The sequence below is a fragment of the Vanacampus margaritifer genome, chromosome 12 (assembly GCF_051991255.1).
Source record: "Vanacampus margaritifer isolate UIUO_Vmar chromosome 12, RoL_Vmar_1.0, whole genome shotgun sequence".
Taxonomy (NCBI): Eukaryota; Metazoa; Chordata; class Actinopteri; order Syngnathiformes; family Syngnathidae; genus Vanacampus; species Vanacampus margaritifer.
Window position 1 is genome coordinate 7,943,382 of NC_135443.1, and position 24,745 is coordinate 7,968,126.

General features: G+C 36.3%; 1 protein-coding gene and 1 long non-coding RNA gene across 5 annotated transcripts; one reads left to right on the plus strand and one right to left on the minus strand.

Moving 5' to 3' along the window:
* Positions 1–718: 718 nt before the first annotated feature.
* slc18a2 (solute carrier family 18 member 2) lies at positions 719–22,549 on the plus strand. Of its 3 annotated transcripts, none has more exons than XM_077582520.1 (17): positions 719–882; positions 1,546–1,703; positions 1,784–1,963; positions 7,147–7,492; positions 11,497–11,555; positions 11,675–11,758; positions 13,258–13,350; positions 13,947–14,036; positions 14,142–14,185; positions 14,356–14,416; positions 14,587–14,682; positions 16,194–16,272; positions 18,152–18,203; positions 18,319–18,382; positions 18,456–18,575; positions 19,492–19,625; positions 22,019–22,549. In XM_077582520.1, exons 3-17 carry the CDS (start codon positions 1,831–1,833, stop codon positions 22,127–22,129), a joined length of 1,566 nt encoding a protein of 521 aa, XP_077438646.1. In that variant the 5' UTR covers positions 719–882; positions 1,546–1,703; positions 1,784–1,830; the 3' UTR covers positions 22,130–22,549. The 3 variants fall into 3 exon arrangements, with proteins under 3 accessions (XP_077438646.1, XP_077438645.1, XP_077438647.1); XM_077582519.1 differs by having other exon boundaries at positions 1,597–1,703; XM_077582521.1 differs by lacking the exons at positions 719–882; positions 1,546–1,703; positions 1,784–1,963 and adding an exon at positions 6,540–6,659.
* On the minus strand, positions 3,359–24,513 carry LOC144061781 (uncharacterized). Of its 2 annotated transcripts, none has more exons than XR_013296272.1 (5): positions 24,316–24,513; positions 15,733–15,905; positions 4,573–4,673; positions 4,219–4,274; positions 3,359–3,604 (listed from the first exon to the last, which is right to left on the minus strand). It is a non-coding gene; the product is annotated as an uncharacterized LOC144061781 (long non-coding RNA). The 2 variants fall into 2 exon arrangements; XR_013296271.1 differs by having other exon boundaries at positions 4,191–4,274.
* Between the last annotated feature and the right edge of the window lie 232 nt (positions 24,514–24,745).

Sequence of the window (24,745 nt, forward strand, 5' to 3'; positions counted from 1 at the left end):
GTCCCATTCAAAATTTCCGCGGGAATTTTTCTAGTTGCAGTATGTTATCCACTGACTGACTACATCACCACCGTCTGTAAAATTTATGAATTTATGGGCACCCACCTGTTTGTTACGTTTCAGAGACTAGTTGCAGTAACATTCAACTAACACACGATGGCAGTGCTGTAACAAGAAAGAGCACAGAAAGTGACGTCTTTCAATCTGACGTATCTTAAGAAGGACAGTTTAATGATTAAAAGAGAATTTACGCAGTTAGGTTCAGAAATAGTTCTAAGTTTTACATGAAAACTGGATTTGACATAAAAATACCAAAGGTGAAATGTTGTATTAGGAATTCATTGCTGATATTCCCGCAACGCTAGTTTATAGTAGTCAAACAACGTCTCATCACATTTTCAAATCAAAAATAATCACAAATCAAATCACAGCAAACCACCGCGTTCACGGAGGAAAATGCCGCATTCAAGGAAGTTAGGAAATCGGAAGAATCCCACTCGGATTGTCGGATTCTGACCTCAAAACTTTCAAAGCAAATAAAGTAAATACAAGACATATGTTCACGTGACACAAGGTGATTTGGAGAGACTGCGTTAACTAGAACAACAAATAATTTATTGGAATTAGCCATCTTTGTTGTTTACATTTGCCTCGAACACTTTGAGGGAGGAATTGTCATTGTGTCCAAGTTTGATCTGGATTTTTATAGTGAACAATTAAGTATCGCTGAGCATCGTCAAGTGTTTGGGCGGTTTACCTGGTCTTGTTATTTCACCTGGTTTCCAGAGGTGGCAGCCACTTCCACAGGTGTGCCTCGTTGTACGATTAGCGGGAGTCCTTGGCTTTACTTCCCTTCCTGGTGGATCCTTGTACTGCGTAAATGTGAGTTCTATTAATTGGGTAACACATACATACTGTATAATTGGCCCAAATTAGTGGTCAAAGTCAGCAATGGCTCAATTTTTTTTAAACACTTTTGGATTTTTTTTTCTCTCTGATCTTCTATAAAAAAATGGCCAGGGCCAAAGATCATGAATGGGAAATCTGTTCAATATTTCTGCTCGAGAATCATATGTGCCGGGTCAACACCAAGTTTGGTTGAGACACTGAGCCTTTTTTTTTTGTCTTCCATGATGTCACCAGTAATAAAACCCTTCAATGGCAGAGCCGTTGAAAAAAAAAAAACAGGTTAAATGGCTAAAAGTCATGATTTAAGTTAATGTTTTTACGAATGATTTAAAACTTGAAGCCCATTTTATTGGGTTTATTAAAAACCCGAATGACATCAAATTTTTCATAGTGATGGCAAACTAATTTCTGCCAAATTTAAACTGTGTGCACTTCTATCTTCTGTCAGAACCCAATTTATTTATTTATCTAACCAGGTTATCTCCCCCCCCCCCCCCGCCCCCCAAGTTTCCAAGCAAAACGCAATACAACATTCAAATGAGTCTTTGCCAATTACAATAACAAAAACGTACACTTAAAAGATTTCCAAATCGATTGCAACAAGTTCTGGTTCTATTTTTGAGTAATGACGTGCAGTCCCCGCCATGGATGGGGGTCTGTCTTTCTGTGTATTGTCGTGTCTAATAGGAGCCTTCACCTCGCGTTCAGTATGACGTCATCAGCGAGTAGAAAGACACAGCGCATCAGCCGCTGCACGCTCCTGTGAGGCTGCCGCTGACCTCTGTGCATCCTCGGTAAGTAAGATGGGCCCCGTCAGCTTCACTCTTCCTCTACAGCGCTTTTTCTGGCTTTTAACACTTGTCTCTCTGCACAGGGCCACCTGTCATCCATTCGTCCCGCTAGTTTTACGGAATTACCACCATGGGGAGACTGGACGCGTTCCGCCAATTTAATTTCCTCAACTGGCTCAGAGAGGAAAGACAATCGAGGAAACTTATTCTCTTCATTGTTTTTGTGGCTCTCTTGTTGGATAATATGCTGCTGACCGTGGTCGGTAGGTGCAAACGTTTCTCACACGTCTTACACTTTTGTTTATTATTATTATTATTATATTTATTGCTGAGCGCAACAGGTGGCTGAACTCCGCCAAGGCAAGCATCGCTACTTTCAAATGGAATGGTTCGTTATCACACAGAATGGAATTATCATGCATAATTTAAGGCAACTGCAAAGTGCAAAAAAAAAAAAAGGTCACCAAAAAGGAAATGTTATAAATCTAATAATATTTTGTGAATGGCTCAGTTTCAAATCAGTGATCATTTTCTTCATTATCTACAAAAAAAAAATAAAAAAAAAATTATATATATATATATATATTTGACATTACTGTATATTATGACCACCAAGTAAATTTGTGCTGTTTTTCCTTTACAAGGATGATAATAATGCTCAGTTTTAATTGAGTATGCTATATGTATGCGTGCGTGCGTGTGTGTGTGCATGCATATAAATACATATTGCCCGCTGTGCCTTAAACACTTAGGTGCATTTTGATGGCTATTAAGTTTACATTTATATGTGGGGAAAAAAATAATCCATGTGAATTGCTAGAACAACATAAATTACAGAAATGAATCATCTTCTATACGTTTCCAGTTAAGTTTAACAATTGACAACAAATTACAATTCGCAACAAAAGTGATCTTTGGGCAATTTCATTACTGAGGGGGGTCGTGTATCCTCACATGTGCAAGAATATTTCTTCACTAACTTATCTCTATATCTGGATTTTCTTTTTTGTCTTATTGTTAATTAGATAACATTTTATATATGAGTAAAGAGGTTTTGTGATCATCTTTTCAATAATCTAGACAGCTTTCTCTGTCTGAAATAGCAGCCCTAATAATAATAATAATAATAATAATAAGGTCAGTCAGTTGTATTTAAAAGCATTGTCGGAAGCACGGTGGAATTGTCATTGATCTGCCACACAAATGAGGTCCTGGGTTCGAATTTCACGGAGCATGGTGTTTCCTCTGGCTGCTGCAGCTTCCCAATTGCCAAAAATATGAACGTTCGCCTATAACAGTGTGATTGTGAATGCTTGTTTGTCAGGAGTCCAGTTTGGGGACTCTGATGAGGACACAACATGCTGTTGATATGGGTTGGCTAAAAAAAATCATCATGAATTATTCTTGGGGTATCTGCGGCTGAAGGTGCAATTCCCCCGGCTAGCATATGCTCCAACTTTATGTTGACTACCGGTTAAATACGTGCCAAATGTGTTTATGACAGCAAATTTATTCAATCATATTCTGATGGTTGGTTAGTGAAAGTCTTTGCTATGATTGGTTTCTAAAGAATGTGTTTGTAGCTTTATGTGGTCAGTGTTAGCGATGTGGCTGTTGATAACAAGAAACCACTTTCTCTGGCACTCTGAGACATGGTGTTCCATCACAAACAGTATCTCTTTTTTTATTTCCCAATATTGGCAGCTGCTGCCTGTGTCTTGTCCACTCTTGTCTTGTGCAGTGCTACATGACCTCCCCTTCCCTCTTACTCTAAATAAAGTTGCTTTTCCCGGCACTGGCGTGGCCTCGGGGGGCTGAGGGTGCTGAACTGAACATCCCTGGTTTGAGTCTGGCTGCCATTGCTTGTTGCATGTCATTTCTCATTTATGTCTCGTCCTCGTTTCCTGTCAATAAAAGCACGAGGCAACACAGAAGAGAAGACGCGCTGTGAAACTCCGGCGTGTCTTGAATGTGCTGGAAATGTCAAGTTATTTTGTATTTTATTGTAACATAGCTGCCACGCGCTTCTCCATTTCATTTATTATCTATCATGTTCAAACTTTATGACGCAAATTTTTGGGCGTGGACCCAGTTTGCTTTTGGCCACAACTAGGCTATCAAGTTCTAAAACTATGTTTTTTTCCCCTTATGTTTGCGCCTCATAGTTAATTAGCATTCTGGCAAATTTCTCCCTTGTAAAACTTGATCATGTTATTTGAACTATTTCTATTAGTTTAACATTTTTTTTCCCACTTTTGTCAACTAGTGTATGAAAACCTAGAATTTTTTTATTGTACATTTAAAACAGATATAACATTTGTGATTAATCATGAGTTAACTACTGAAGTCATGCGATTAATTACAATTACAAATTGTAATCGCCTGATGCCTCTAATTTTTTGATAATTATTATTATTTTTTTTTTTTAGCGCGTCAGGTGATTAACATTTTTAATATTAATTAATCGCTTGACTTCAATAGCTAACTCACGATTAATCACAAATGTTGTGTTGAGGACCTGGACTCGTCGATGGGGTCCTGGGTGATGTCCAGGGCGGGGTCCTTCCCTTGCACCTGCATGAGGATTCAAAAGTCTCAGCTTGTTTTTTCGTCACAGGCAACAGTGCAATTATGGGTGGCCTCGGAGTCTTCCATTTTGGCCAAAAATCACGAGTCATGATTTGGAAAAATAATTCAATTTTTTTCTCTCAAATATTGCAATTTAATATGTGTACACTATATGTTTGTGTTTAATGTGGATTTGAATGACAAAGGCTAAAGCTGAAGGCGCCCAGTTACAAAAAGCAGCAATTCCCCTTAATCACCAAACTCCTTTAATCCCGGACAATATTCCCGCCCGACTCCGCCTCACCTGGCAAATCTTTTCCCAGATCTCATCGCAGCCCGCTTTCTCCTGAAAACTCAAAGCCAGGTCATAATTATCCGCCTCGGACCAGACGATCAGTGTGTGTCCTGCACGGGGAAAGACGTTCGATAAGGTTACAACAAAAAAAAAAGGGCATTTCTAAAATGTTAAAACTGCATATGGCTCAAATAAAGTATTAAGACAGTTGATCATAGCAATGTGAAATGTTCACGTGTACAAAAAAAAAGAGAAGAGAACGTCCAAAGCATTAAACAGCCATCAACAAGTGGAGAAAATTTGGCACAATAGTGACATCACCAATAACTAGTGCTCTAGTGTCTAATGTCTGTGCTCTTGTTAGCAAAAGAGGAAAAAAAATGTTAAACTAATAGAAATAGTTCAAATGAATTTTTGACGTTTATATCCGTCAATGGCAGTGAATGAGTTAATTTTCCTGCATTCTGGTTAGAGTAGAGGCAGGATATAATGAACGGCTGTTACCAGTAATTTAAAGTGAATCTACAACAGTAAACAATATTTACAATATGTATTTGATCATAATTGTAAAATGCTGATATATATCCATCTCTTGGAGGTGCATTAACAAAAATCTGAATCATAATCATCTTTATTGGCCAAGTATGCAAAACACACATGGAATTTGTCTCTGGTAGTTTGAGCCAGGCTCCTGTAATGAGAAACTATAACAAAAGAACATTTAGGATGTAACACATAATCACACAGTCTTTGCGAACTGTATAATTTTACAACAGTTGCATGCCGTAAGTACCACTAGGAGAAAGTGGTTTTAAAAGAAACACGCGCACACAATGCCAGCTTCATGAAGTGTAGGCGGAGCTTAAGAGGATGCACCGACAGAGCATCCGCCACCAACATCCCCCACACCCATGGCTCTATGAGCAAGATGCTGATACCCTGAACTGCTCATTGAGACTCACACCCACGATCACACCTATGGACAATTTGGAGAGGTCAGTCGGCCTACCATGCATGTTTTTGGGAGCCGGAATCGAACTCTGAACCTCAGAACTGGAAGGCGGATATATTTGGCCAAACTAACTATTTACTAACTCATTCACTGCCATTGGCGGCTATAGACGTAAAAAAAAAAAAAATAAATCATTTGAACTATTTCTATTAGTTTAACATTTTTTTCCACTTTTGCTAAGAATATGAAAACCTAGAATTTTTTTTTTGGGGGGGGGGGTAAATTTAGAACAGATTCATTTTTAGATAACTAGTGAAGTCGTGATTAATTACAATTAAAAAATTTTTTATCACCTGACAGGTCTAATTTAAAAAATATATTAAAAATAAGGGGCATTTAATCATAATTAATCGCATGATAGTTTTATATCTGCTATAAATGTACAATAAAAAAATTCTAGGTTTTCATGAAAAATTAAATGAAATTATTATTATTTTTAAACTAATAGAAACACTTCACATGAATTTTTGACGTCTATAGTCGTCAATGGCAGTAAATGAGTTAACATTGTCATGGAAAAACGTAACATTTGTAATGTACTTTGATTATGAATATGATTAAAATTAGGCATCTCATACAACCACACAGTCTTCCTCTTTAAGCTTGAATGTGTTGCGATCTGGTGTTTTTTTTGTTTTGTTTTGTTTTACATACTGGTGGGAGTGTTTTTGAAGCTACATCACACTTTGTCAACAACTCACAGTGCAACGTTCCTTAATATTTACTTTAGCTGAAACAAACTCAAAATAGTGACTGGGTTTTAGGCTGGAAAGTGGAAATCTGTCTCCTTCCTCCATTGTTATCGTTTATGTCAGTGGTGTCCAAACTCGGTCCTCGGGGGCCGGTAGTCCCGCAGGTTTTGGAGGTTTCCCTGCTCCAACGCACCTGTTTCAATCAACAGGATTGTTATCAGGCTTAGTAGAGCTTGCTGATGAGCTTCAGCTGTGTTGGAGGAGAGAAATATCCAAAACCTGCGGGACTACCGGCCCCCGAGGACCGAGTTTGGACACCACTGGTTTATGTGGTCGAAACATGACGGCGCATACGTGACACCACTCTGCCAGAATGCTTCACTCCAAGCTCTGTAGTTTCTTGTTCTAATGTATTCTTTATAATATTGTTGTGTGTCTTTATCGAGGAATGGCGTCTCCTCCTGTAATTTATTGTTTCTTAATTATTAATTTTTTTCCACCTACACGCATTAGGGAATATCGTGACTGCAAATTTGATCTCTATTCAAATGTTGTCAAATGTTACTCACTGCTGCGCCCAAGAGGCAGACAACGGCATTACCACCTGGTAGTGATTTATAAGTGTCAGTAAGAATCTTTTTTGAGCTGCTTGCAAACTGTAGAAAATGTCTATTTTACAGTAACGCATTACCAGCATTGCTGAATGTAACCTAAATATTATCCACGCGTGAGGTTCGGAGTCAAGGCCCCAGCAATGAAAGCAAGCTTTTTTTTTGATGATACAATGTCATCCAGAATAGCATTCTGCCCAATGCATCAGTCAGTGGTCACGTCAGATTTGATCTCGTCAGTCATCCGATGCCTCTGTATGCCCAACAGTGCCCATCATCCCCAGCTACCTGTACACCCTGGATGTATCCGCAGACGTGGTCTTGAACGACACCTTACCACAGCAGCAGACTCCTCCGGGAGCCTTCGATCGGATCGTGTCTTTATACGACAACACGGTGAGGTTGTCGGGCTACAACGCCACGGCCCGGTGGAGCGACGCGGTCACGCCGACATCTGCCGCCGCGGCTGCGAGCCAACCGCCGCAGAACTCCCCCGACTGCCCGCTCTCCACCAGCAAGCTGATGAACGAGAATGTGAAAGTGGGGCTGTTGTTTGCCTCCAAGGCCACCGTGCAGCTGCTGACCAACCCTTTCATAGGGCCGCTCACCAACAGGTGAGCTTTTTGCTTTTATTTGGATTTTTTCGGATTTTAGTTCATCGGTGATAATCACAGAGTAAAAATATGGAACTCTGGGCAGTTTTCCAGCTGAGCTATATATATATACTGTACAGTCGATATATTGTATGTGCTTTGCCCCTACATACAGTTGGACTGCCTACAGGTCAGAGGTCATCAGAGTTGGAGTCTGATTGTTTACTGTACTGGCCACTTTACTGTAAACACAACATCTCCCTTACTTCAACACGTGTCATCCTTTGAGCTGACAACATGGAGTCATAAACTTCCTTTAACTAAACCGACCAGCAATTGCTTCTTCATGCATTACTGTACTGTCTTGACCTTTGTGGGCCGCCGAACCCCTTCACATATGTCAACTTTGAACTTACAAATGTCCTCTGGATGAATAGACAACATTTCTCCAAAACACAATGGAAAATTCCAAATAAAGTAAAAGAAGTTCTGCTGTTAAGGCAAAAACTATTGCACGATCTGTTTTGTAGTGATAGGCAGGGTTGGGAGGGTTACTTTTAAAATGTAATCCATTACAGTTACAAGTTACCTGCTAAAAAAAATGTAGTTAGTAACGTAATCCAAGTACCATAATATTAAAGTAATGTCACTGGATTACTTTTGGATTACTTCAATATTGAGTATGCTCATGAAGACAAAATAAAAATATATATCACCACAATATACAGTATATTCTATACAATGTGCCCCTGATATTTGCGGGTGATGTTGACCAGGGCAGCCTACAAATAGCAAAAATCCTTGTGTAATTAAAAAGCATGTAGGCTACTGATTGATAGATTGATAGATAGATCATGAGGATGACGATGTGTGACATCAACTGCAAAATGAACTTTTACCCCAGTCACAAGTTTAGCCGTGTATATGTTGTGCATGATGTTTAAATAGTAAATTGGTGGGAGGAAGATTTGTTTGGAAGGTGTAACTCACATTATGGTTGAAGGCTAGCGGGCTAGCTAGCAAGAAGCTACAGCGCGTAGCATGCCGCTGGACTCTCAGCTCAAACTTTCGCTCTTAGTAAGTTCCAGTGAATACCGCTCGTCATTTCCTCCTCCCGTCCGTGAAGCTTTTTCAAACTGCCCGCGTGTGGAGGACACGACTAGTCAGTTCGTTCGTTCCCACCTCCCCGACATGTAGCAACGGTCACACTCTCTCTCACACTCTCTCTCTCTGTCTCTCTCTCTCTCTCGCCCTCTCTCTCATCGTAGAAATTGTAATCCCTCGAAGTAATCCCCATTTTTAATAAATGTACCTGTAAACTGATTACTTGTTTTTTCCTGTAACTGTAATGGAATACAGTTAAAACAATTTTTTTTTGCAATCTGATTACCTAACGACGGTACATGTATTCCGTTACTCCCCAAGCCTGGTGATAGAGAAATGAAGCTTCATGAGCCACTTGTGACATTTCTTGGTTCATTTTCCATTGCACTAGCCTTTGTTTTGAAACCAAGTGCACCATCTAGAGGAGTAAAAAAAATATGGCAAATGGTTCATGACGCTTCATTTTGCCAACTTCTTCTTTGTAGCCATGTCGACAATGACAATTTTCCCATCACTGGATGGTAGTGATGGCAAAATGAAGCTTCATGAAGCACTTGTGATTTTTTTTAAATCCCCTAGATGGTGCTCTTGGTTGGAAGATGCAGTGGAAATTTAATACATTTCCATTGCACTAGCCTTTATATTTAAACCAAGAGCACCATCTAGGGGACTTAAAAAAAATCACAAGTGCTTCATGAAGCTTCATTTTGTCATCGCTACTGGATGGAGATTTAAAAATGAAGAGAAGGAAGATTATTGCAAAAATGATACAGTGAAAGGTTGCTTGATTGGCATTAAATAGCCATTGAGTTGTGTTTTTGCTTTAGTGGTGTGAAATGAATGTTTTCTTGTTTTTATTGTTTGAACACAGTGATTTGGTGCCACTGGCGCATAGTTCCTTTGACGCAGTATTATGTTCCTTTGTTATGAATTAGAAAACAAATATCAATTTATTTAATTTCACGCATGAAATTGCAGAGGCTGAGAACTACTGCTTTAAAAGTAATGAGTATTTATTTACCAAGTGTGAAAAGTACATATTATATCAATGGCTAAGGTGGTTGTTTTATTTATATTTTGATACGGTGTGTGCATTTTCAAGGCCACGACAAATGTTAGAAAAAGAGACGAGAAAACCAAATGCGCCTGAAGCAGTTGAGAATGACAGGCCGTTTGTCAGAACTCCTGCTTTGAAAAGCTATCCGAGAGAACGTCATTTATTGTATTATTTAATGCTATATGCAGTGATGTATTGCTAATGCAGAAGGGACATGAAAATGTTGCTTAAGCTGTTTTGTACCACGCAAGCTACACATTTCCTCCTTCTCAGTCAAACAGAGCAGAATTCCTGATTATACACATTTGCATACAGTATGTTTTGCCTGTTTTCACACATGGATAGTTACACATTGGGCGAGGCAGTTCAAATGTAATAAATGAACATTATGACAAGCAAATACAGATTTTCAGAAGCGAATGCCGGAGCAATAATGTCAGCACATTTTGAGGGATGAGAAGCTCTTACAACTGCATCATTAGTCATCGTAGCAAGATTCACGTCATATTGTGTCTTTCTGAGTGCGCTAACATTATTGGCATGCACCTGCAAGGTAGTATTTAGTGTCTCAGCTGCACTCTCCTGACAAAGGACAACACAAAGCAAGTCAGGCAAATAGTTTACGTACCATGAATATAAAAGCTTTGATCGTAGTGGCTTTACTTTCAAATAAGACATAATGAGGAATCTTTTTTTTTTTTTAACACAAAAATAATGATATTATTATGATTAATGAGAATCGCTATATGTAAAAAATAAAAATAAAAGATTGTTATATTATTATTGTCAATTTACAGAAGCGTATTGCATTCACATGGAAAAAAAAAAGACCTGTTTTTTTTTAACAATTTTTTTTGGGGGAGCTTTGTTTTTTGGAGTATTTGTTTGAAAAATACACATTTTTCTATGTTTTTCTGAATATTTTTTTCCTGTTTTTCTGAGTAATATTTCCCTGTTTTATAAAATATTTTTTCTGTTTTTCAGAGTATTTATTTTCAGTTTTTCTGAATAATTAAAAAAAAAAAAAAGGGTTTTCCCTCAGAGATTAGAGAACAAACCACAATACAGTATACACATTCATTCCTTTATTGTGAGCCAGTAAGTAAACATGACCATCTTATTGTATATGGAGGTACGCGGGAAAAGGTACATGGAGGTACATGGAAAAAAAAAAGACCTGTTTTTTTTAACAATTTTTTTGGGGGAGCTTTGTTTTTTGGAGTATTTGTTTGAAAAATACACATTTTTCTCTGTTTTTCTGAATATTTTTTCCTGTTTTTCTGTGTAATATTTCTCTGTTTTATAAAATTATTTTTCTGTTTTTCAGAGTATTTATTTTCAGTTTTTCTGAATAATTTAAAAAAAAAAGGGTTTTCCCTCAGAGATTAGAGAACAAACCACAATACAGTATACACATTTATTCCTTTATTGAGAGCCAGTAAGTAAACATGACCATCTTATTGTATATGGAGGTACGCGGGAAAGTGCCCGCTTCCGCTATTAGCGAGTCTGCAACAAGTCACTTGAAGTTCAGAGGAAAAAAAAAAAATAATTAATTAATAAATGTTTTTCTTTTTTTTTGATAATTTTTTTCTGTTTTACAAATATTTTTTTTCAGTTTTTTTAATGTTTTTTTGGAAAAAAAATCCAGGTTTTTCTGAGTAATTTTTCCTCCTGTTTTTCTGAACATTTTTTTGATAGAAAAATAGTATTCAGTAAAACAAAGCTCCCCCCAAAAATTAGTCAGAAAAACAGGAGTTGTTTTTTTTCCTTCAAGTGAATGCAATACGCTTCCGTATCAATAGTAGCAGTAATATGAAAACAATGCATACATTTTTATGTTGTGTTTTTGTTATGCCCATAGGATTGGATACCAGCTCCCCATATTCGTTGGCTTCTGCATCATGTTCCTCTCTACAATCAGTAAGTTCCGCTACATTCAGCATGTTGTACAGTATGTTCATTATTGAAAGACACTTAAGTGCCTATTTCATGCCTGACGAGTCCTTGCCCGTATTTATTTTATTCTTATTGTTGTGAAGTGTTCGCCTTCTCATCGAGCTACGCTCTGCTGTTTCTGGCCAGATCACTTCAAGGTGTGGGCTCCTCCTGCTCATCTGTTGCCGGTAAGAACTCATTCTCGCTGTGCGGTTCTCAAATCCAGTCATTATTTCCAGTACTTTGCATGAAATGCCCAATATTGGGCAATGGCCCTTTATTAGGCAATGAAGCATATCTAGTAAACGTTAGGCTACTAATCTTTAGTCAAAATGGCAGCCGTGTGTATATTAGGGTTAGTAGAATAAGTACAAACCATGTGATTGCTTTCAGCCAATCAACAAAGGTAATTTTTTAATGATGAATAAATTGAAAATGAAAGATGAGTTAATTGAGTGCATTGCCCAATTGTAACTTATGCGCAGCAAATTGGTCAGTGTTAAATTTCCGGTGTTTGATCAAATATGCAGTAAGCAGTGTTATTTTAACACTGTTAGGCTCAAAAGTGTCAGAGTCAATTTCCTTGAGTGTTGGGATGGATGTTGCACTCACAGAAATATTTTAAGCCTAATTTAAGATGTATGTTATTTTTGAAATTTTTTTGTGTGTAATAATTTTAACACAAACTTACCAAATTAAATTTATATGATACCCTTTCATTAGTCTAATAAAGCATATTTATTTGAAATGCATAATCTTCAGGATTATGTACTTAGTATTAATAAAATATGACTACTTAAAAAAATAATAATAATAAATTTTACGTTTTTTGGACATTATCCCAAAAACATAAAAATGTGGAAAAAATGCACACAAAAAATGGAAATTGTTTGGACAGTGTTTTTCACATAGCAGTATATTTATCGTGTATAGGTAACCTGATTATTATGCAATTCAAACAATATATTTTATGTATTTTAAATAAAAACTTTATTTAAAATTATTAATTTAGGGTAGTTGCACTTTATTAATACTAAATACATAAACCTAAAGATTATGCATTTCAAATAAATAGGTTTTATTAGACTAATAAATATATATCATATAAGGTTTATTTGGTAGGATTGTGTTAAAATCATCAAAAAAAAAAAAGTAAATGGGAATTTGTCGTGTCTCCTCTAGATAGCACTCTTGGTTTAAATGGGCCAGCTAGCTAGCTAGCTAACCAGGCAGACAGACTGAAGCTTTATGAAGCACTTTTTTTTACTCCTCTAGATGGCACTCTTGGCTTAAAAGCTAACCTCAAGTAAGATGTTTTGTTGAATATTTCCATCAAAAATTGAGGTTTAAAAATCGACTTGGCCGGATATTGAATCGATACGAGAATTGTGCACGTTAATATTGCGATATATCGCCGAAACGATTTGTTTTTTTAACACCCTTAGACAAAATGTAACGCACTTTGTAAGGAGGGAAAATGCTAGTAATATTTACCAGTATAGTTTGAGTTATATTTTTATGTTGAGTAGCACACACACACACACACACACACACACACACACACACACACACACACACACACACACACACACACACACACACACACACACAATGTTCCTCCATTCATACAGACTGAATGATATCGTTGATGTAAACGTCAGTATAAAGTTTTTGTGTACATTTTCAGGCATGGGAATGCTTGCAAGTGTGTACACGGATGATGAGGAGAGAGGACGTGCGATAGGGATTGCCCTGGGGGGTCTGGCAATGGGAGTTTTAGGTAGGCAACTATTTCAAAGTCTTTACACCAAATAGACAAAAGTATCGGGACACCTGGCCATTACACTAACAAGAGCAGAAAACAGAATAAAATTAACTCATTCACTGCCATTGACGGCTATAGACGTTAAAAATTCATTTGAACTATTTCTATTAGTTTAATATTTTTTTTCCACTTTTGTTAAGAAGAGTATAAAAACCTAGATTTTTTTAATTGTACATTTAGAACAGATATAAAAAAATATATATATTAATCGTGAGTTAACTATTGAAGTCATACAATTAATTACAATTAAAAAAATAATAATTAATTTTAAAAAAGAAAAAGAAAAGATTATTAAAAAAATTAGGGGCGTCAGGCGATACATTTTTTTAATCTTAATTAATCGCATGACTTCACTAGTTAACTCACGATTAATCGAAAATTTTATATCTGTTCTAAATGTACAGTAAAAAAATTCTAGGTTTTCATACTCTTGTTAACAAAAGTGGGAAAAAAATGTTGAAATAGTTCAAATGAATTTTTGACGTCTATAGCCGTCAATGTCAGTGAATAAGTTAATATCAAGTTTCTAGTTTCTGCTTTGCCCTCCACAGTTGGACCTCCATTTGGTAGCGTCATGTATGAGTTCGTTGGAAAGACTGCCCCATTCCTCATTCTGGCTTTTCTGGCTCTGTTCGACGGAGGTACACAATAATTACAATCTTGCAAGACCACTCATTATTTTTCCCAGGAATTTTTATAACGATAAATCTTAATTTGAATATTATTTAATTGAATGTGTTAAACAGCTTTGCAGCTTTTTATACTTCAGCCCACCAAAGTAGAACCCGAGGTGAGTAGATTCTTCTCAACACTTGATTTACATATATGCTAATGTATTGACCTTTTCGTTAGCTTCCTAAATGAAACGGGAAAGTTGTTTCATTTGAACATACATAGTTTTTTTTTTTTTATTCTTATGATTTTTTTTTTTATTAATTATTGTACCTTTGTGTTTAACAGAGTCAGAAGGGGACACCACTATTGACCCTCATGAGGGATCCATACATTGTTATTGCAGCTGGTAAGGACAAAATTGAATGTAAGGTCACTCGAGCTAATAATAATAATGTGTAAATTAATATTTTGATGAGTATTGATAAAGATATAGATGTACATTAGGTCCAGTAGAATTGCTTGCTATGTTATTTTTGTGAATGTAAAGAACTATTTATTTATCATCTTTCTTCACAGGTGCAATTTGTTTTGGGAATATGGCCATTGCCATGCTCGAGCCAACACTGCCAATCTGGATGATGGAGACCATGTGTGCCAGGAAATGGCAGCTAGGTACTTACACGTCTTGTTTGTTTTTTTTTCAGAACGACTTTAGTCACTTGATACAACAATGTATCACGGGAAAAGTCCAAAAACGGCAATGCGTTCTCTTTCATTCAGAAACAGATGTTAACTCACTCACTGACATTGACGGCTATAGACGTCAAAAATTCATTTGAACTATTTATTAGTTTCTTACTTTTGTTAACAAGAGTATGAAAACCTAGAACATTTTTTACTGTACATTTAGAACAGATATAAAATTTGTGATTAATCGTGAGTTAACTAGTGAAGTCATGTAATTAATTACAATTTTAAAAAATTCATTGTCTGATGCCCCTAATAAAAAAAAGAAGAAGAAAAGATTATTTAAAAAAATAGACGTCAGACGATTAAAATTTTTAATTGTAATTAATCGCATGACTTCACTAGTTAACTCAGATTAATCACAAATTTTATATCTGTTCTAAATGTACAGTAAAGAAAATATAGGTTTTCAAACTCTTGTTAACAAAAGTGTAAAAAAAATAAAAATTTCTATTAGTTTAACATTTTTTCCACTTTTGTTAACAAGAGTGTGAAAACCTAGATATTTTTTATTGTACATTTAGAACAGATATAAAATTTGTGATTAATCGTGAGTTAACTAGTGAAGTCATGCGATTAATTACAATTAAAAAAATGTAATCGCCTGACGCCCCAAATTTTTAATAATCTTTTATTCTTTTTTGCTTTTAAATCGCGTCAGGCGATTAGAATTTTTAATTGTAATTAATCACATGACTTAAATAATGAACTCACGGTGCATCACAAATTTTATATCTGTTTTAAATGTTCCCCCAAAAAATGTTTAGGTTTTCATACTCTTATTAACAAAAGCGCAAAAAGTGTAAAACCAATAGAAATAGTTCAAATGAATTTTTGACGTCTATAGCCGTCAATGGCAGCGAACGAGTTAATGTGTCGTCAACATATCTAAACCTGTCTTCATCTATGAACATATTGGTCACAATGAGGTGAGAAATTTGTTAAATTGGAAGTAAGTTGTGTTATAAGACATACCTGGCTTAGAGTTCGCTTGGTACTGACCCGTTGCCTGGAGTCTGGTTGTGTTGTGTTGTCAACCACATCAATGAGCGCATTGGTTGAGATGCATGCGAACCGCGAGGTGACGTCGGAAGACACCACCGTTTCATCCCTGGTGATTCTCAGGCTCCGGACCTTGTTGGTGAAGTCTGCTGACACAATTATAAACCATATGCATTTCACCCTCTGGTTGTATATTTGTTTTATATATTTATATATTTGTTTATGAAGTCCTGCTCCGATAAAAAAAAAAATCAAACGGCAAACAGGATATTAGGGTGTCATGTGCTGGCAGGTGGAAAGCACAGGTCTTCATTACAGACAATAGAAGATGTACAGCAGCTTTGATGATGAGGCGCTGATAGAATCTGCTTATCTTCCCAAGCCCTGCCACACCTTCAGTCTTTTACCGCCTGTTTTTTCTGTGTGTTGCCTAGGAGTCGCTTTCTTACCAGCATCCATCTCCTACCTTATTGGAACCTACATCTTTGGAACGCTGGCGCACAAGATGGGGAGGTAGGAGGGAAATAAGCCTTATCTCTTCTCAGTCTCTCCTTCGCTCCCTCGGGTGGGTGCGATATCTGTTTCCGCTTTTCAAAATTAGATTTCAGTGTTTTTTATGTTTGCGAGCCTGGTCTCATTCAAGCCTTGACGCTAACGTGCGTCATAATGTCTGGTTGACTGTGTCCGCGCTGGGAATGGTGGTTTCGATTTCTTGCTTTTGCGATTGTCTCAGCCATAAGTGGTCCAAACCAACTCATTCACTGCCATTGACGGCTATAGACGTCAAAAATTCATTTGAACTATTTCTATTAGTTTTACACGAAATAAAAGATTTTAAGACGCCACATACATGTAGCAGTATGCAGTAATCAGCTCTTCTTACTACAGTCTTACTACAGCTAATCAATGTAATTGTGCTCATCTGGAGTGTAAACTGTGGCGGAAAGAAACCCCTTAACATTCTAGAAAAAAAAAACCTGACTACAATTTTTGAATCAGCAAGCCAATTTTTGTTTTAATCGGCATAAAAATCTAACTTGACATTTTTTTCCTCCAAATTGTTCCCCAGTGTTATATTTTCGTGAGAGCTCCCAGTAAATGAAATGTGACTCAAAGCAGGAACGTCTTATTACAAAAAAAGGGATTCTGGGAAAAGAAGAGCGATCTTAAGCAAACAGGTGCCCGAGGAGAACGCTGCTAAGTTGAGCACCTTTGACCCAGATGAAAATGTCATGTTAGCTGAAAGGGCACCCCCACTCATAAAACAATATACAATGCTGAAACTGATATTTGAATAGAGTAGAAAGAATAGAATGTCTGCTGAAAAACACATAATTAACTATTTTTTATTAACTCATTCACTGCCATTGATGGCTTTAGACGTCAAAAATTCATTTGCACTATTTCTGTTAGTTTCACATTTTTTTCCACTTTTGTTAACATGAGTATGAAATCCTAGAATTTTTTGGGGGGTGTACATTTAGAACAGATTAATCTTTAGTTAACTAGTGAAGTAATGTGATTGATTACAATAAAAAAATGTTATTACCTGACGGGCCTAACTAAAAAAATTTTTTTTAAATAAAGGGCCATTAATCGTAATCAAGCACATGATAATTTTATATCTGTTATAAATGTACAATAAAAAATGACTAGGTTTTCATAAAAAATTAAATGAAATGAAAAAAATGTTAAACTAATAGAAATACTTCACATGAATTCTAGACGTTTATAGTCGTCAATGGCAGTGAATGAGTTAAAATCGTCATGGAAAAACTTAACATAGAGAGAGATAAAATTTATGATTAATCTTGAGTTTAAATAATTAAGTAATCAAACAAAAAAGAAAATATAATTAAAAAATTAGGGGCGTCTATTTTTTTTTATTGTAATTAATCGCATGACTTCAACAGTTAACTCACGATTAATCACAAATTTTATATCTGTTCTAAACGTACAATACATTTTTTTCTAGGTTTTCATACTCTTAACAAAAGTGGGAAAAAAATGTTAAACTAATAGAAATAGTTCAAATAAATTTTTGACGTCTATAGCCGTCATTGGCAGTGAATGAATAAAAAAAAGAAAAGATAATTAAAAATTAGGGGCATCAGGCGATTAAAATTTGTAATTGTAATTAATCGCACGACTTCACTAGTTAACTCACGATTAATCACAAATTTTATATCTGTTCTAAATGTACAATAAAAAAAAATCTAGGTTTTCATACTCTTGTTAACAAAAGTGTGTGTGGGGGGGAGGGGGAATGGGAAACTAATAAGATAGTTAAAATAGTTTTTTGACGTCTATAGCCGTCAATGGCAGTGATTGAGTTAATACTGAAGAGACATTGTAATAATTCCCTGATCAAATGTCTATCCACCCCCAACAGATGGCTTTGTGCCGTTATTGGCATGATGCTGGTTGGAATCTGTGTAATAGGGGTAAGTATACTGCAGTCATACCGTATACTAGAGTAGCCAGCGGCGTAGTACGGATGGATTTTTTAAAAATTATTATTATTGGTATTTTGTGACTTGCTGTCCACCTATTTTGTAGGTTCCATTTGCAAGGAATATCTATGGGCTAATCCTCCCAAACTTTGGAGTTGGGTTTGCCATAGGTAAGTATGTAACATATGATGGAAGTAATATTGCCGGCTTCTGATTTTGTCATCTGTACACTGTTTGTTACAGGCATGGTGGACTCTTCTATGATGCCTATAATGGGCTACTTGGTGGACTTGCGGCATGTGTCGGTTTATGGAAGTGTGTATGCCATTGCTGATGTGGCTTTTTGCATGGGATTTGCGTTAGGTAAGTCAGACAATACCTCGGAACTTGGAATAAAATGACACTGAAGCATTTTTTTTAAGAAAATGGATGGACGGTATCCGTAAAGGAGGAATTATATTCTCTGAGGATGGATTAGTCAGAGGGCTGCATAACATTCTGTATGTTAACTCATTCACTGCCATGGACGGCTATAGACGTCAAAAATTCATTTGAACTATTTCTATTAGTTTCACATTTTTTTCCCGCTTTTGTTAACAAGAGTATGAAAACCTAGATTTTTTTTTTTTTAGAAATACAGATATAAAATGTGAGATTAATCATGAGTTAACTATTGAAGTCATGTGATTAATTACAATTAAAAATTGTAATCGCCTGATGCGACTTAAAGATCATTAAAGACTCGGGGCGTCAGGTGATTACATTTTTTTATCGTTAGAGTACACACCCTCACACACACTCTCACGCACGCACACACACATACAAAATAAGAAATTTAAAAAATAATAATAATAAAATAAAAAGAGAGAGCAATGATGATGACATGTCCAATCGTTAAAATTACCGAATGAACAATAGTGAGCTCTCTCAAGAAAAACTAAAGAAAAATCTTAATTAATCGCATGACGTCACTAGTTAACTTATAATTGATCACAAATGTTCAAAATTTTTCCAAATGTACAATAAAAAAAATATAGGTTCTCACACTCTTGTTAACTAAAGTAGAAAAAAATGTTAAACTAATAGAATTAGTTCAAATGAATTTTTGACGTCTATAGCCGTCAATGGCATTAGAGAATGTAATTGTTGGGACACCTGAATTTGTCATTCTCCAGCTAATAATGAGGTTACAAGTCCAGTGAATCGGACAGAGGGTCTGCAGTATAGCATGCTTTTGAAACCAAGTGACAATGATCTCATTTGTGGTCTTCTGTTTTAGGTCCATCTATTGGAGGATCCATTGCTGAAAGTATCGGCTTTCCCTGGTTGATGACCATTATTGGAATAGTGGACATATTATTTGCTCCCCTTTGCCTCTTTCTCAGGAACCCGCCCGGACAAGAGGAAAAAATTGTAAGATTTTACTTAAAACTAAAAGCTAGGCAACATCAAATGAAACTTTAGTACAAAAACGGATAAATAGTTATTTACTTAAATATCCAATTCGTTATTTTAAATAGACCACAACTATTCGTTTTTTTTTTTGCAGATGAAATGATCTGTACAAATTTAATATTTCAGAGTAACATAATCGCCTGATGCCTCGAATTTTTTAATAATCTTTTCTATTTTTAATTCATTTACTGCCATTGACGGCTATAAACGTCAAAAATTCATTTGAACTATTTCTATTAGTTTAACGTTTTCTTTTCACTTTGGTTAACAAGAGTATGAAAACCTAGAATTTTTTTCATTGTTCATTTAGAACAGATATAAAAATTTGTGATTAATCGTGAGTTAACTGGGGATGTCATGCGATTAATTGCAATTAAAAATTGTAATCGCCCCTAATTTTTAAGCTTTTCTTTTCTTTTTTTTAATCTTTGCTTTAAAAAAATAAAATAAATAAAAACTAGTGAAGTCATACGATTAATTACAATTAAAATTTGGAATCGTCTGATGCCCCAAATTTATAATGATCTTTTTTTTTTTTTTTTTAAATGATCAATTCATGGTTTTATGAATCGATTCGATATGGATTTTTTTTTTATTATTTTTTTTTAAACAAGCCCTATAAGAAATGCTCTTATAGCAGTCATCCCCATCTTCCATCTGTATTTCTTGGGCTCCATTTTTCATCTGGAAGAAATTCACGCTCCCTTGCCTTGTCCCTTTCTCACTGACCCCCAATAATGGGGGACTTCGAGAGGGACCCCTCAATGCACTTTTGCATCATTATGCGCAAACCACTACATCTCCTTTCTATCACCAAGTTCCAGCAGACATACCAAAATACCGAGCCAAAACACCGGCTCCTTTTGTTTTTTTTTTTAAAGAACAGCGGGTGAACTCTGAATCCCTCCAGGATGGCCAAGCTCCTCATCCTTATCTTAAGGTTGAGCTGAGTCACCCTCAGAAAGAAACTCATTTCCCCTGCTCATATCCGCAACCTCGTCCATTCAATCAATACCCCAAACTTGTCAGCGCATATGATGGCGGGGACGTCAATTGAGACGTTTACCTTTCGGCACAGCAATTCTGCGGACATTTCGTGGTCACAATCTGCTGTGCATCCCTCTCTGGTAAACAAGACCACAACATATTTGACACTCCGCCACCTGGGGCAGAATTTCAATCCCGATACAGCGTTTTCTGTCTGGTAGGCGTGGCCTGCTATCAGGAGTGTTAACGTAAATGTCTTTCCAAAAACAATGAGATGACATCACTTTGTGAAAAGATTAGGACCGGTGGATTCAGACGAGTTTAATTGCGGTAAAAGTGAAACGAGTACGGGAATTCGACTCATTTGATATATACTGGCAAATTTTTCCGAGTCCTTCCAGATAGTCCCGCCCAATCTTCCTTCCAGGAATTGTTCAACAAACATTCCAACGACAAGTCAAATTCTATAATGCAAGAATGCGTTGTCCTTATCAGCTCATTGTTCTCATTTCTATAGTGCGATCTGGCCACTTCTTTTTTATTATTATTATTATTATTATTTGATCACCTTTTATTTACGTGCTTAGCCTTTCGGTAGGTCAATTGCGGACCTTTTTTTTTCATTGTAAATGAAAAAGAGGCCAAAAGACAGCATAAGAGGAGTTACAGAAGTTTGTTCATTTGAATTACGCAAAAATGAATCAGCTGTTTTTAGTGAAACTTCACAGGTGGGTGGGAAATGGCCTATGAGGTTATGTACGTTGTTAATGTTTTGGGGGTAATTTAGATCTAGATAAAAATCCACATCCATAACATCACTGCCTCTGAAAAATATCAGAACACCTCAGGAATGCTGATGAATATTGTCACAGAATTTGTGTATCAGCTTTATTTTATTTGATTTTTTCATATGTATAGAAACTTATGGTAACGTATATTTTTTGTTTACCCTAGATATTATAGGGACACAAACTCTATATATGGAAACTTAATGGCTGGATAGATAGATAGATAGATAGATAGATAGATAGATAGATAGATAGATAGATAGATAGATAGCTGCTAGCTAGCTAGCTAGATAGATAGATAGCTGCTAGCTAGCTAGATAGATAGATAGATAGATAGATAGATAGATAGATAGATAGATAGCTAGCTAGCTAACTAGATAGATAGATAGATAGATAGCTAGCTAACTAGATAGATAGATAGATAGATAGAGATAGCTGCTAGCTAGCTAGCTAACTAGAGAGATAGCTGCTAGCTAGCTAGCTAACTAGATAGATAGATAGATAGATGATACGGTTGTATTTTTATTAATTGTCAAATGAACATAATTGAATGTACATTTTCTATTTGTCTTTCAGGCTATTTTGATGGACACCAACTGTTCGATGAAGACGAGGTCCTACTCCACGCAGGGAAATTCCTATCAAGGTGAAAACATGGATCCCGATTATGATGATGATTATGACTAAGAGCAAACCAGCCGTGCAGGGTAAAATAAACAAGGGTTTAGAGGATCTATTTTGTTGTATAAGACTAAGGAACAGCGGAAAAACACCACACAAAACAAAGCAGCCAAGATGTTTCCACGTGACGATCTTGCATTCAGCCTTCTCTCTTCATTGTATTATTAGCGCTTGTACCAAGAGAAAACCAAAGTTGATCTTGATCCGTGTTCGCAAGCGCACCGTGTAAAAGAGCCAACAGCCTTATTTGTTATTGACTGCTTTTTTTAAATTAATAAAAAAAAGCAATTTGTAGACTGTAGAAGGGTGCTAGGAAAATGTTCACTAAATATCTCAAAAATGGTCACCGAATACATACATGTCTGTTTGATGTCATGCAAAGCCTTTTTTTGTCCCGTGTTTCCAATAAATGCAACTTGTATGTGATATTTGCCCTCTTGCCTAAATTGGATGATGGAGTCAGTGACAGTTACAGTATATGGCAGTATATGAGGGGTCGTGGGGGGGCTCAAACGCAACGCGTGCTGAATTGGTTATGTTTGAATTACATAATTGTGTGCGCAAACTACAATATGGGAAATAAAAGTCAAAACAAATGTATTAGTGTTGTCATGCGTTTATTTCAGACGGCTAGTGCATAGTCAGTGGAGTGTGCCATATGTATTTTAGAAAGAAAAAAAAAACAGCTGAATTGTAAAACTAAATGTGCAAACCAAAGTGCACATTTATTTGTATTTATTATATTATTGTATTATTTACCAGTATTTTTTTCTTTATTTTTATTTTATTTAATCTTTATGGCATTAACAAAAATGATTTAAATTTTCGATTTAGTTTCTTCATTCATTTTTATTAACCTACATGTGTAGTGTAATTCATGGCAAATTTACGAAAACTGCTAGTTCTTACCACCGCTGATGAAAACTTCGAACTGCTTGAGCAGGCGTTAGCCCAAAGCCTGCGAAAGACTTTGAGCTGCAATTCAATTTGATGATGATTTAATGTTTAATCGGCAAAAGTATTGACACACCACTGTCAATCATGTTGGGGGTTTGAATCGGTTTAGCCACCCATAGCCCCCCCCCCCCCCCTTTCATTTTCTTTGGCTATTTTAAGACATTAAATTGTCTTTAAATCTGAATGGTTGTTTGTCTATGACTTTGGTGTGGAAGAATGTGACATCCCTCACCCACATTATAAGAGAATCAAGAAAAAAGTGCTTGAGTTAATTGTCACGGCAAAGGGTCTGAATACTATATAACCTTTTTTTTTTTTGCTAAGAAATCTACAAATCTGCAAATTTAAAGTTGACCAAAGTGAAAGGGTCTGACTACTTTCTGACTGCCCGGCTGCAGCTACTGAGGAGAGACTTTTCTGTTCAGATGTTAATGTCCAGCTCACAATACTTGTATAGTGCACAAAGGCCTGTAATATTTCTTATTAGATCTGTTGAACATGTACAAATGTATATGCTATGTATCCAAGTCCATAAAAGTATTTGTAGACGTGTTGACCCCAAAGTCATATATATATGTGAAATGTTTTCAATTCATACCACTTTGAAACACCCTATTCTATATTAAATGTGGTATATTCTAAATACTTGCCTCCTCATATCATGCAATCAATATGTGAGACCGCTTTATTACATTTGCGCAAGAATGTAGGCTACATAGAGGACTCTACATACTTTTCACTTTGGTGTCAAAAATATGAACAGTCTGACAAAGGATGGAAGACAAAAAAAAAATGTTACTCTGACAGGATAATGTGGGAGCGAACACAGCAATCAACATGTCTATCTTACCACTGGCCCTTAATTACTTTACAGATGCTTACACAATGCACTTCCCTCACACTTATAAATACAGAAAATATGTTCAAAAATCCATTCTGATATGGGGGGTGAAAAAAGCCTTAAAGATGTCAAATTTCTTGGTGATTTAACAAAAAAAAAAAATCAATCAATCAAGTTTTTCAAGCAGCTTAACCTGTCTCAGTATTCAATGTCAATGGCTGACTGTCCATTCACATGCACATAAAATGTACTTTACTGTCATTCACATTCATGCGTCATTGGAAGTTGCTATCAATTTATTTTGACCTAAATACTGTTCATAAACACGGTTATTTAACATTGATTGAAATTTGCGACTTTATAAAGTGGCAGATATGCGAGAAAACAAACTTACCAATACTTTCCTAACAGGTGTTGTGCCGCAAACTGCACCCCTGCCGTAAAATGCACCTCCCCCCCACCCCGCCTCCTCATACGTCGTTCGAGTTGCCCCTTGATTAATTACACAAATAAACAAACAATTCTCCCAAAAAAAACGACGCCTCATTGTTCGGGGAAACGGGGATTAATGGAGATAAAATCATGCCTTCCCTCGCGAGAGCTGCCCGCACAAAACTACCGAACAACAAATCAACATTAAGTGCACATTTGCAATTCAGCACCTGTGAATACTTATATTGGTAGCCCCCCACCCGCTTTTTTCTCTCCCTTCTTCTTGGTCCTCTTTTTCCCTTTTTTAAAATTTAGTGTTTTTCTTTTTTAGCGGAGATTTTATCTCCATTAAAACCCTTTTCCCCCGAGAACCGAACAATGAGTGTGTATCG

What these genes read in the sequence shown, in the direction of transcription:
- slc18a2 (XM_077582520.1), top strand. Translation starts at nt 1,831, where the DNA reads ATGGGGAGACTGGACGCGTTCCGCCAATTTAATTTCCTCAACTGGCTC. An exon ending in TGCCAGGAAATGGCAGCTAG is followed by an intron (nt 14,683 to 16,193) that starts GTACTTACACGT and finishes TGTGTTGCCTAG; the next exon opens with GAGTCGCTTTCTTACCAGCA. An exon ending in CTGGCGCACAAGATGGGGAG is followed by an intron (nt 16,273 to 18,151) that starts GTAGGAGGGAAA and finishes CACCCCCAACAG; the next exon opens with ATGGCTTTGTGCCGTTATTG.